Consider the following 14299-nt stretch of genomic DNA (forward strand, 5'->3'; position numbering starts at 1 on the left):
TCTTAGATTAAAGTCTACAAATGGGACTCGCTGATACCAGTCTGTGAAAGAGTTACACAAGAGTTTGTTATAAAGGCAAGGAGTTCTGACCTAGTGTACAAGGAATCTGTTGCAGAACTACTAATGAGGTGTGGCAATACTACCAGGCTACACAGTGTGGTGGTCTTCAGCCTGTTACACAATGGACAAGCCTATGGTGCCAAAAACTGGCATTTTCTAAGCTCACCGAAACAAGCTCAAGGACTGCTGAAACCCAATATCACGGTAAGGACATTTAGTGTGGTGTGTAAAAACAATCTGGTGTTCTGTTATGTGTCCATAATGAACATAAGGAAGCATGGTTATTTTATGTGAAATTTTATTTCTCTGACGTACTAGTGGATGCTGGGAACTCCGTAAGGACCATGGGGAATAGATGGGCTCCGCAGGAGACTGGGCACTCTATAAGAAAGATTTGGTACTATCTGGTGTGCACTGGCTCCTCCCTCTATGCCCCTCCTCCAGACCTCAGTTAGATTTCTGTGCCCGGCTGAGCTGGATGCACACTAGGGGCTCTCCTGAGCTCCTAGAAAGAAAGTTTAATTTAGGTTTTTTATTTTACAGTGAGACCTGCTGGCAACAGGCTCACTGCACCGAGGGACTAAGGGGAGAAGAAGCGAACCTACCTGCTTGCAGCTAGCTTGGGCTTCTTAGGCTACTGGACACCATTAGCTCCAGAGGGATCGACCGCAGGACCCGTCCTTGGTGTTCGTTCCCGCAGCCGCGCCGCCGTCCCCCTTACAGAGCCAGAAGCATGAAGATGGTCCGGAAAATCGGCGGCAGAAGACTTCAGTCTTCACCAAGGTAGCGCACAGCACTGCAGCTGTGCGCCATTGCTCCTCATTACACACTTCACACTCCGGTCACTGAGGGTGCAGGGCGCTGGGGGGGGGGCGCCCTGAGCAGCAATAAAAACACCTTGGCTGGCAAAATAACCACAATATATAGCCCCAGAGGCTATATATGTGGTAATTACCCCTGCCAGAATACAGAAAATAGCGGGAGAAAAGTCCGCCGAAAAAGGGGCGGAGCCATCTCCCTCAGCACACTGGCGCCATTTTTCCCTCACAGTTCCGCTGGAAGGAAGCTCCCTGACTCTCCCCTGCAGTCTACACTACAGAAAGGGTAAAAAAGAGAGGGGGGCACTAAATTTAGGCGCAGTTTAATACTATAAGCAGCTATAAAGGGTCATAATTCAGTTAGTCCCTGCATTATTATAGCGCTCTGGTGTGTGCTGGCATACTCTCTCTCTGTCTCCCCAAAGGGCTTTTGTGGGGTCCTGTCTCCTTTAAGAGCATTCCCTGTGTGTGTGCGGTGTGTCGGTACGGCTGTGTCGACATGTTTGATGAGGAGACTTATGTGGAGGCGGAGCAGATGCCTGTAAATGTGATGTCACCCCCTGCGGGGCAGACACCTGAGTGGATGGATTTATGGAAGGAATTACGTGCAAATGTCGACTCCTTACATAAAAAAATTTGACGACATGCCAAATGCGGGACAGCCGGCTTCTCAGCTCGTGCCTGCCCAGACGACTCAAAGGCCATCAGGGGCTCTAAAGCGCCCGCTACCTCAGATGGCAGACACAGATGTCGACACGGATACTGATACCAGTGTCGACGACGATGAGTCAAATTTAATGTCCACTAGGGCCATTCGTTGCATGATTGAGGCAATGAAAGAGGTATTACACCTTTCTGATATAAACCCAGGTACCTCAAAAAAGGGTATTATGTTTGGGGAGAAAAAACTACCTATAGTTTTTCCCCCATCTGAAGAATTAAATGAAGTGTGTGAAGAAGCGTGGGCTTTCCCCGATAAAAAATTGGTGATTCCAAAAAAATTACTAATGGCGTTCCCTTTCTCGCCAGAGGATAGGTCACGTTGGGAAACTCCCCCTAGGGTGGATAAAGCGCTCACACGTTTGTCTAAAAAGGTGGCACTACCGTCTCCGGATACGGCCGCCCTAAAGGAACCTGCTGATAGAAAGCAGGAGGCTATCCTAAAGTCTATATATACACACACTGGTGTTATACTGAGACCAGCTATTGCTTCAGCGTGGATGTGCAGTGCTGCTGCTGCTTGGTCAGATTCCCTGTCGGAAAATATTGACACCTTAGACAGGGACACTATATTGCTAACCGTAGAGCATATAAAAGACTCAGTCTTGTACATGAGAGATGCACAGAGGGAGATCTGCCGGCTGGCATCTAGAATAAGTGCATTGTCCATTTCTGCTAGGAGAGGCTTATGGACTCGGCAGTGGACAGGAGATGCAGATTCTAAAAGGCACATGGAAGTTTTGCCTTATAAGGGTGAGGAGTTATTCGGGGATGGTCTTTCAGACCTTGTTTCCACAGCTACAGCTGGGAAGTCAGCATTTTTGCCCCATGTCCCCTCACAGCCTAAGAAAGCGCCGTATTACCAGGTACAGTCCTTTCGACCCCAGAAAAACAGGCGGGGAAAAGGCGGGTCCTTTCTGTCTAGAGGCAGAGGAAGGGGGAAAAAGCTGCAACACGCAGCAGGTTCCCAGGACCAAAAGTCCTCCCCCGCTTCTTCCAAATCCGCCGCATGACGGTGGGGCTCCACAGGCGGAGCCAGGTACGGTGGGGGGCCGCCTCAAAAATTTCAGCGATCAGTGGGTTCGCTCACGGGTGGATCCCTGGATCCTTCAAGTAGTATCTCAGGGGTACAAGCTGGAATTCGAGGCGCCTCCCCCCCGCCGTTTCCTCAAATCGGCCTTACCGACAACTCCCTCGGGCAGGGAGGCTGTGCTAGAGGCCATTCACAAGCTGTATTCCCAGCAGGTGATAGTCAAGGTACCCCTACTTCAACAAGGACGGGGTTACTATTCCACACTTTGTGGTACCGAAACCGGACGGTTCGGTGAGACCCATTTTAAATTTGAAATCCTTGAACACATACATAAAAAAATTCAAGTTCAAGATGGAATCGCTCAGGGCGGTTATAGCAAGCCTGGACGAGGGGGATTACATGGTATCCCTGGACATCAAGGATGCTTACCTGCATGTCCCCATTTACCTTCCTCACCAGGAGTACCTCAGATTTGTGGTACAGGATTGCCATTACCAATTCCAGACACTACCGTTTGGACTGTCCACGGCACCGAGGGTGTTTACCAAGGTAATGGCAGAAATGATGATACTCCTTCGAAAAAAGGGAGTTTTAATTATCCCGTACTTGGACGATCTCCTTATAAAGGCGAGGTCCAGGGAGCAGTTACTGGTCGGAGTAGCACTATCTCGGGATGTGCTACAACAGCATGGCTGGATTCTAAACATTCCGAAGTCACAACTGGTTCCTTCCACTCGCTTACTGTTCCTGGGGATGATTTTGGACACAGAACAGAAAAAAGTGTTTCTCCCGCAGGAGAAAGCCAAGGAGCTGTCATCTCTAGTCAGAGACCTCCTAAAACCAAAACGGGTATCGGTGCATCACTGCACACGAGTCCTGGGAAAAATGGTGGCTTCATACGAAGCAATTCCATTCGGCAGGTTCCATGCTAGGACCTTCCAGTGGGACCTCTTGGACAAGTGGTCGGGATCGCATCTTCAGATGCATCAACTGATAACCCTGTCTCCAAGGACCAGGGTGTCTCTACTGTGGTGGCTGCAGAGTGCTCATCTTCTAGAGGGCCGCAGATTCGGCATACAGGACTGGGTCCTGGTGACCACGGATGCCAGCCTTCGAGGCTGGGGAGCAGTCACACAGGGAAGAAACTTCCAAGGACTATGGTCAAGTCAGGAGACTTCCCTGCACATAAATATTCTGGAACTAAGGGCCATTTACAATGCCCTAAGTCAGGCAAAACCCCTGCTTCAAAACCAGCCGGTACTGATCCAGTCAGACAACATCACGGCAGTCGCCCATGTAAACCGACAGGGCGGCACAAGAAGCAGGAGGGCGATGGCAGAAGCCACAAGGATTCTCCGATGGGCAGAAAATCACATAATAGCACTGTCGGCAGTGTTCATTCCGGGAGTGGACAACTGGGAAGCAGACTTCCTCAGCAGACACGACCTACACCCGGGAGAGTGGGGACTTCATCCAGAAGTCTTCCTACTGTTGGTAAACCGTTGGGAAAGGCCACAGGTGGACATGATGGCGTCCCGCCTCAACAAAAAGCTAAAGAGATATTGCGCCAGGTCAGGGGACCCTCAGGCGATAGCTGTGGACGCTCTAGTGACACCGTGGGTGTACCAGTCGGTTTATGTGTTCCCTCCTCTGCCTCTCATACCAAAGGTATTGAGAATAATCAGAAGGCGGGGAGTAAGAACGATACTCGTGGTTCCGGATTGGCCAAGAAGAGCTTGGTACCCAGAACTTCAAGAAATGATATCAGAGGACCCATTGCCTCTACCGCTCAGACAGGATCTGCTACAGCAGGGGCCCTGTCTGTTCCAAGACTTACCGCGGCTGCGTTTGACGGCATGGCGGTTGAATTCCGGATCCTAAAGGAAAAGGGCATTCCGGAGGAAGTCATTCCTACGCTCATAAAAGCCAGGAAAGAAGTAACCGCAAACCATTATCACCGTATTTGGCGGAAATATGTTGCGTGGTGTGAGGCCAGGAAGGCCCCAACAGAGGAATTTCAGCTGGGTCGTTTTCTGCACTTCCTACAGTCAGGAGTGACTATGGGCCTAAAATTGGGTTCCATTAAGGTCCAGATTTCGGCTCTGTCGATTTTCTTCCAGAAAGAACTGGCTTCACTGCCTGAAGTTCAGACTTTTGTAAAGGGAGTGCTTCATATTCAGCCCCCTTTCGTGCCTCCTGTGGCACCTTGGGATCTCAATGTGGTGTTGAGTTTCCTAAAATCACATTGGTTTGAACCACTTAAAACTGTGGATCTGAAATATCTCACGTGGAAAGTGGTCATGTTAGTGGCCTTGGCTTCGGCCAGGCGTGTGTCAGAATTGGCGGCTTTGTCATGTAAAAGCCCTTATCTGATTTTCCATATGGATAGGGCAGAATTGAGGACTCGTCCCCAGTTTCTCCCTAAGGTGGTATCAGCTTTTCACTTGAACCAACCTATTGTGGTGCCTGCGGCTACTAGGGACTTGGAGGATTCCAAGTTACTGGACGTAGTCAGGGCCTTGAAAATTTATGTTTCCAGGACGGCTGGAGTCAGGAAAACTGACTCGCTTTTTATCCTGTATGCACCCAACAAAATAGGTGCTCCTGCTTCTAAGCAGACTATTGCTCGCTGGATTTGTAGCACAATTCAGCTGGCGCATTCTGCGGCTGGATTACCGCATCCAAAATCAGTAAAAGCCCATTCCACGAGGAAGGTGAGCTCATCTTGGGCGGCTGCACGAGGGGTCTCGGCTTTACAACTTTGCCGAGCTGCAACTTGGTCAGGGGCAAACACGTTTGCTAAATTCTACAAATTTGATACCCTGGCTGAGGAGGACCTTGAGTTCTCTCATTCGGTGCTGCAGAGTCATCCGCACTCTCCCGCCCGTTTGGGAGCTTTGGTATAATCCCCATGGTCCTTACGGAGTTCCCAGCATCCACTAGGACGTCAGAGAAAATAAGATTTTACTCACCGGTAAATCTATTTCTCGTAGTCCGTAGTGGATGCTGGGCGCCCATCCCAAGTGCGGATTGTCTGCAATACTTGTATATAGTTATTGACTAACTAAAGGGTTATTGTTGAGCCATCTGTTGAGAGGCTCAGTTGTATTTCATACTGTTAACTGGGTATAGTATCACGAGTTATACGGTGTGATTGGTGTGGCTGGTATGAGTCTTACCCGGGATTCAACATCCTTCCTTATTGTGTCAGCTCTTCCGGGCACAGTATCCTAACTGAGGTCTGGAGGAGGGGCACAGAGGGAGGAGCCAGTGCACACCAGATAGTACCAAATCTTTCTTATAGAGTGCCCAGTCTCCTGCGGAGCCCGTCTATTCCCCATGGTCCTTACGGAGTTCTTAGCATCCACTACGGACTACGAGAAATAGATTTACCGGTGAGTAAAATCTTATTTTTAAACCCCCCAAGTGTATTTTAGGTCTTTACCACCAATTCTTTCATTATGGGGGTAATTCCAAGTTGATCGCAGCAGGAAATTTTTTAGCAGTTGGGCAAAACCATGTGCACTGCAGGGGGGGACAGATATAACATGTGCAGAGAGAGAGAGATTTGGGTGTGGTGAGTTCAATCTGCAATCTAATTTGCAGTGTAAAAATAAAGCAGCCAGTATTTACCCTGCACAGAAACAAAATAACCCACCCAAATCTAACTCTTTCTGCACATGTTATATCTGCCCCCCCTGCAGTGCACATGGTTTTGCCCAACTGCTACAAAATATCCTGCTGCGATCAACTTGGAATTACCCCCTATATGCAAGTGTTTAGGCAAATGTATCCTTTTCTTAGGGACAGATGTACTAAGCAGTGAAAAGAGTGGAAAAGTGAGACAGTGGAGAAGTTGCCCATGGCAACCGCTCTGCATTGAAGTAACATTTATAATTTGCATACTATAAAATTATACAGAGCAGCTGATTGGTTGCCATAGGCAACTTCTACACTGGCTGACTTCTCCACTCTTTTCGCTGCTTAGTACATCTCCCCCTTAATTTGAATGTCTATAAAAGCAAATATTATCTTAGGGAGCCATTACCAGAATTGGATGGTATGTGATATGTATTGCAGCGGAGTTTCAATGTACATAACTCTGAATGCTGTAGGGCTTATTTACATTTGAACATACATTACATTTTAAATCCAGCCTTTTCCTGCTGAGTGGTTCTATTCCGATTCTTTTTCTGTTTAAGTGTTTTTTTGTATTTAGTACCGCATTGTTGTACTGTGCACGCAGGATATATTTTGTGTGCATTGTGATGGGGAGTTATAATTGTATTTCAGAATGTTGACAATGACAAGGAGAACATCGTTATGCTGAACCCAGCATGCCAACAGGTCATGTAAAACACTAACGGTGTTGGCTTTAGAACCTTAATTATGATACTGTTCTGTCATGTTTGAGGTTCTAAAGGCGCACAGTTACAATACTTTAGATCACATTACTACTGTTTGTCATGCCAGGTTCGACAAAACGCTGTCACCTTTGTCATTGTCAACATTCTGAATGTCAATAACACATACTGGGGCAGATGTATTAACCTGGAGCAGGCATAAGGAAGTGATAAACCAGTGATAGGTGCAAGGTGATAAAGGCACCAGCCAATCAGCTCCAATATGTAAATTAACAGTTAGGATCTGATTGGCTGCTGCCTTTATCACCTTGCTCATATCACTGGTTTATCACTTCCTTGTGCCTTCTCCAGGATAATACATCTGCCCCACTGTACCCAACCCACTGCATAAAAAAACTTAAGTCTATATTATGTTTCTGGCATATTATCAATCCGTTATGCCTGGGAAGGAAGGAATGGTTGTAAGTGGCAAGTGAGTAAGTATAGTGAGGAGGAGTAATTGTAACTGCATTAGACATGAATGCTGGAGTAACACTTAATTCATGAAATCAGGTAATTAAATACATTGACTCATAACCCCTGGCATGTGTCTATGCATGTGTATGTATGTAATTCTAATTATATCATCTGCCTGTATACAATCATTGTGCTTATATAAAAAGGCCAGACCGTAATGTTCAAATTACAGGTAAGAACATTGGATCCTAATTAAGAGTAACCTATAGGAATATTATCCAGATAAAGAAATTATCCACACACAGTCTTAGGGAGCTGCTACCGTATTATAAATTCATTTATAAATGGTTAAGGTCAAATTACAACAATATGCAGGCAGATGTTTAACGAATATCCTTAATATCACTAACAAGGTTGTCATACACGCATATACTATATGTATATTTAAGCGTTTAATACGTAAATAAATATATATCGGGACAATTTTTTTTAACAACTATTTTCTTTATTCCAAATATGTTAGTCAAGTCTTTTTTTTGTAGTTTTAGTTTATCTTTATATTGTGTCCAATTTTGGATGTTTTATACAATTGTAATAAAAGTGGATTTATTTTAGAGTGCTATTCAAAGACCTTTTTTTTTTCTTTCCCCTTTTGCCGTTAAGCAGCACACCCTATATAATTAATATTGACAATCCTATGGCATATATCAATTCATTTACGGAGAACAAATTTGTGCTGAAGTTTTGTTTTTTCTATGTAAAATGCAGAAATATATAAAGAAATTTGGATTGTATAACCACTTCATTTTATATAAGTTGACCCTACTGGTGGTAGTGAGTTAAAATTTACCTCCAGGTGTAATTTGAGATGAAATGAGTCTAGATTGTCCACCCAGATCTCCAAATATTGAAACTACAATGTGCGCTGTAGCAGATGACCAACAAATTCACCTACCAAAATAGAACCACTCAGTGGGAAAAGACTATATTTATTCCAATGTATTATAAATCCAGAATAGTTCCCAAAAGCATTATCTGCATCTTGGAGAGAGTCACATCTGACAAAAACAATAGCATGTCATCCGCATGTAATGCAATAGTGTCAACTTCACTGCCCATTGAAGCACCTGAGATGGTTACAGATAAGACATGACAATTGTTCTATAGCAAACATGTATAATGGTGACACTAGTGACTCTGCCAAGGTTATATAAGATACTGTAAAACCCCAGCTGCTGGAGAAGAAGATAAAACTTAATTTAAGCGAATAAAGCCAGGTCGCATACTAAACCGCCAAAGCACGTCCACTGAATGGAAGGCCTTAGCAGCATCCAGGGATACCACCACTGCCCGCTTCATGGCTGATTATTCTTGGTGGGTTTTTCTAGAGTAAAATAAAACCATTTTGTTCAGTATATTAATTTGCCATTTTAGGCCAAAATGTAATAACCTCCAGTTTATAAAAAAGTGTTTATGTTTCAGCAATTTAGCCAAGAGATTTATTGTGGCCATTCTTTTAAAAGACAAAACCCTACCTGGTTATGCTTTATAAAAACTATTGTCGCTAAAATTGTAACAACTACCTCGCATTTATTTAGGAACATTAATAGATAGTAACATGCTTTATCCAATATTGTCAGAATTTTGGGATTCTTAAAAGCAAGTATAATTCTATGCTCTAGACCAGGGGTGGGGAATCTCGCCGTATAAGACCCGCAAAGCCACTTGATCCGGCCCGCTGCTGCTGTGTGTGTGTGTCGAGAGGAGAGCGCAGCGTGCGCCTCTCTTGCCCCTTTGTGCTCAGTCCGGCGGCGGCGTGGGGGCATATCTGGCACTGTAGGGACATGTGTGTACCTGGCATTATAGGGGCAAATCTGGCGCCATGGGGGCATATCTGTATCTGGCACTGTGGGGGCATATCTGTATCTGGCACTGTGGGGGCATATCTGTATCTGACACTGTGGGGGCATATCTGTATCTGGCACTGTGGGGGCATATCTGTATCTGGCACTGTGGGGAAATGTGTATATCTGGCACTGTAGGGACATGTGTGTACCTGGCATTATAGGGGCATATCTGGCGCCATGGGGGCATATCGGTATCTGGCACTGTGGGGGCATATCTGTGTCTGGCACGGTGGGGGCATATGTGTATCTGGCACTGTGGGGGCATATCTGTATCTGGCACTGTGGGGAAATGTGTATATCTGGCACTGTAGGGACATGTGTGTACCTGGCATTATAGGGGCATATCTGGCGCCATGGGGGCATATCGGTATCTGGCACTGTGGGGGCATATCTGTGTCTGGCACTGTGGGGGCATATGTGTATCTGGCACTGTGGGGGCATATCTGTATCTGACACTGTGGGGGCATATCTGTATCTGACACTGTGGGGGCATATCTGTATCTGGCACTGTGGGGGCATATCTGTATCTGGCACTGTGGGGGCATATCTGTATCTGGCACTGTGGGGAAATGTGTATATCTGGCACTGTAGGGACATGTGTGTACCTGGCATTATAGGGGCATATCTGGCGCCATGGGGGCATATCGGTATCTGGCACTGTGGGGGCATATGTGTATCTGGCACTGTGGGGACATGTGTATATCTGGCACTGTGGGGACATGTGTGTACCTGGCACTATAGGACCATATCTGGCGCCATGGGGGCATATGTGTATCTGGCACTGTGGGGGCATATGTGTATCTGGCACTGTGGCAGCATGTGTATCTGTAATTGCCCTACTGCGGGCATATGTTTATCTGGCAGTGTACTACTGGGAGGATATGTGTATCTGGCACTGCGCTATTGGGGGCATATGTGTATCTGGCACTGCACTATTGGGGGCATATGTGTATCTGGCACTTTTTTATCTGGTGTATCTGGCATAATTTTTGTATGGCCCCCGAAGGATTTTATAAATATCCAAATGGCCCTTTGTAGAAAAAAGGTTCCCCACCCCTGCTCTAGACATAGGCACCAACAGTAAAATTAGGATTTTCAAATCTGTGTGACAGATGTGTTTTGAGGTTCAGAGTAATTAATGTGATCTTGTTCCATGTCTCCAGGTGTCTATCTCTAAGAACAATGCAGCATATGTATTCACACTGATGAGTTCCAGTCCAGCTGCTTTTGTGTGGTTGGATGTCTGGTACATAGCTGGAAGGTTCAGTGATAATGGTTTTCTACTGACTGAGGAGAAGACAGCAGTTTATTTTTATGCCTGGGAACCAGTCACCATTGATGAACTTAAGAAATCACTCCGTGTAACTACCCTACGAGACATCTATTAGCAATAATGGCCACTTGGAGCACAGAATTGGAAACAGCACGGCTGGAGCTGGAAGATACAGTGTAACACTAATCCGTGTATTCGCTGGCATTTATGTATTTTTGAATAAACTGTTAAATCTTGATTTCTCACGTCTTATTAAAGATACTGAACAGTTTTAATTATTTCTCAAGGGCATCTATTTCTTCTGGTATTCCCACTATCCAGAGGCGTATCTAGAGAGGAGGAGGCCTGTGTGCAGATTCCGTCTGGGCCCCCTCCTCTCTAGCCGGCAGCGCTGTATACTCTGGGCACTAGGGGAGCCTAGCGCTGTCCCAGAGTCTATTTTTCCAATTTCCGTAGAACGCATGCGCAGAGCGCTGAAAAAATGCCCCCCGTACCATTTTCCTGGTGATTTCTGCTGCGCCACTGGACTTCGGAGGGTAAGTATTGAAAAAATAAGATTTTACTTACCGATAAATCTATTTCTCGTAGTCCGTAGTGGATGCTGGGGACTCCGTCAGGACCATGGGGAATAGCGGGCTCCGCAGGAGACAGGGCACATCTAAAAAGCCTTTTAGGTCACATGGTGTGTACTGGCTCCTCCCCCTATGACCCTCCTCCAAGCCTCAGTTAGGTACTGTGCCCGGACGAGCGTACACAATAAGGAAGGATCTTGAATCCCGGGTAAGACTCATACCAGCCACACCAATCACACCGTACAACTTGTGATCTGAACCCAGTTAACAGTATGATAACAAAACGAAGTAGCCTCTAAAAAGATGGCTCACAACAATAGTAATAACCCGATTTTTGTAACAATAACTATGTACAAACATTGCAGACAATCCGCACTTGGGATGGGCGCCCAGCATCCACTACGGACTACGAGAAATAGATTTATCGGTAAGTAAAATCTTATTTTCTCTAACGTCCTAGTGGATGCTGGGGACTCCGTCAGGACCATGGGGATTATACCAAAGCTCCCAAACGGGCGGGAGAGTGCGGATGACTCTGCAGCACCGAATGAGAGAACTCCAGGTCCTCCTTAGCCAGAGTATCAAATTTGTAAAATTTTACAAACGTGTTCTCCCCTGACCACGTAGCTGCTCGGCAAAGTTGTAATGCCGAGACCCCTCGGGCAGCCGCCCAGGATGAGCCCACTTTCCTTGTGGAGTGGGCCTTTACAGATTTAGGCTGTGGCAGGCCTGCCACAGAATGTGCAAGTTGGATTGTGCTACATATCCAACGTGCAATCGTCTGTTTAGACGCAGGAGCACCCATCTTGTTGGGTGCATACAATATAAACAACGAGTCAGATTTTCTGACTCCAGCTGTCCTTGAAATATATATTTTCAATGCTCTGACAACGTCCAGTAACTTGGAGTCCTCCAAGTCGCTAGTCGCCGCAGGCACCACAATAGGCTGGTTCAAGTGAAAAGCCGAAACCACCTTAGGGAGAAATTGAGGACGTGTCCGCAATTCTGTCCTGTCCGAATGGAAAATCAGATATGGGCTTTTGTACGACAAAGCCGCCAATTCTGAAACTCTCCTGGCTGAAGCCAGGGCCAATAGCATGGTTACCTTCCATGTAAGGTATTTTAAATCTACCGATTTTAAAGGCTCAAACCAATGAGATTTGAGAAAATTTAGAACCACGTTCAAATCCCACGGTGCCACTGGAGGCACTATTGGGGGTTGTATATGTAGTACACCTTTTACAAAAGTCTGTACTTCAGGCACTGACGCCAATTCTTTCTGGAAGAAAATTGATAAGGCCGAAATTTGAACTTTAATGGACCCCAATTTTAGGTCCATAGACAATCCTGCTTGCAGGAAATGTAAGAATCGACCCAATTGAAATTCTTCCGTTGGAGCCTTCTTGGCCTCACACCACGCACCATATTTTCTCCAAATACGGTGATAATGTTGTGCGGTCACATCTTTCCTGGCTTTAATTAAAGTCGGAATAACTTCCTCAGGAATGCCCTTTTCTTTTAGAATCCGGCGTTCAACCGCCATGCCGTCAAACGCAGTCGCGGTAAGTCTTGGAACATACAAGGTCCCTGTTGAAGCAGGTCCCTTCTTAGAGGTAGAGGTCACGGATCCTCCGTGAGCATCTCTTGAAGTTCTGGATACCAAGTTCTTCTTGGCCAGTCCGGAGCTACCAGTATTGTTCTTACTCCTCTTTTCCGTATAATTCTCAGTACCTTTGGTATGAGAGGCAGAGGAGGGAACACATATACTGACTGGTACACCCATGGTGTTACCAGAGCGTCCACAGCTATTGCCTGTGGGTCTCTTGACCTGGCGCAATACCTGTCCAACTTTTTGTTGAGGCGAGACGCCATCATGTCCACCTTTGGTTTTTCCCAACGGTTCACCATCATGTTGAAAACTTCTGGATGAAGTCCCCACTCTCCCGGGTGAAGGTCGTGTCTGCTGAGGAAGTCTGCTTCCCAGTTGTCCACTCCCGGGATGAACACTGCTGACAGTGCTACGACATGATTCTCCGCCCAGCGCAGAATCCGTGCAGTTTCCGTCATTGCACTTCTGCTTCTCGTGCCGCCTTGTCGGTTGACGTGGGCGACTGCCGTGATGTTGTCGGACTGGATCAGCACCGGCTGATCCTGAAGCAGAGGTCTTGCTTGGCTTAGGGCATTGTATATCGCTCTTAGCTCCAGTATATTTATGTGAAGAGACTTTTCCAGGTTTGACCACACACCCTGGAAGTTTCTTCCCTTTGTGACTGCTCCCCAACCTCGTAGGCTGGCATCCGTAGTCACCAGGACCCAGTCCTGTATGGAATCTGCCGAAAGGAATCGCTTCGTACGAAGCCACCATTTTTCCCAGGACTCTCGTGCATTGATGTACTGACACAGTTCCTGGTTTTAGGAGGTTCCTGACAAGTTCGGATAGCTCCTTTGCCTTCTCCTCTGGGAGAAATACCTTTTTCTGAACCGTGTCCAGAATCATGCCCAAAAACAACAGATGTGTTGTCGGAGTCAATTGAGATTTTGGAAGATTTAGAATCCACCCATGTTGCCGAAGCACTACTTGTGATAGTGCCACACTGGCTTCCAGCTGTTCTCTGGACTTTGCCCTTATTAGGAGATCGTCCAAGTACGGGATAATTAATACGCCTTTTCTTCGTAGAAGAACCATCATTTCGGTCATTACCTTGGTAAAGACCCGAGGAGCCGTGGACAAACCAAACGGCAGCGTTTGAAACTGATAATGACAGTCTTGTATCACGAACCTGAGATACCCTTGGTGTGAAGGGTAAATTGGGACATGTAGATAAGCATCTTTTATGTCCAAGGACACCATGAAGTCCCCCTCTTCCAGGTTTGCTATCACTGCTCTGAGTGACTCCATCTTGAACTTGAATTTCTGTATATACAGGTTCAAGGATTTCAGATTTAGAATAGGTCTTACCGAACCGTCCGGTTTCGGTACCACAAATAGTGTGGAATAATACCCCTTTCCCTGTTGTAGGAGGGGTACCTTGACTATCACCTGCTGAGAATACAGCTTGTGAATGGCTTCCAAAACCAACGTCCTTTCTGAGGGAG

The 14299-nt window shown here is 46.3% G+C and overlaps 1 protein-coding gene across 2 annotated transcripts in view; it reads left to right on the forward strand.

Annotated features, from left to right (window-relative positions):
- Positions 1–10869, forward strand: part of MANBA (mannosidase beta) — a 144106-nt gene extending 133237 nt beyond the window's left edge. For both annotated transcript variants that reach the window (XM_063918309.1, XM_063918299.1), the window contains 2 exons: positions 7–264; positions 10522–10869. In XM_063918309.1, coding sequence (XP_063774379.1) covers positions 7–264; positions 10522–10746 — 483 coding nt within the window. In that variant the 3' untranslated portion in view covers positions 10747–10869. The remainder of the gene's footprint in view (positions 1–6; positions 265–10521) is intronic.
- Positions 10870–14299: the final 3430 nt, after the last annotated feature.

The sequence above is a fragment of the Pseudophryne corroboree genome, chromosome 1 (assembly GCF_028390025.1).
Source record: "Pseudophryne corroboree isolate aPseCor3 chromosome 1, aPseCor3.hap2, whole genome shotgun sequence".
In the NCBI taxonomy this organism is placed as follows: Eukaryota; Metazoa; Chordata; class Amphibia; order Anura; family Myobatrachidae; genus Pseudophryne; species Pseudophryne corroboree.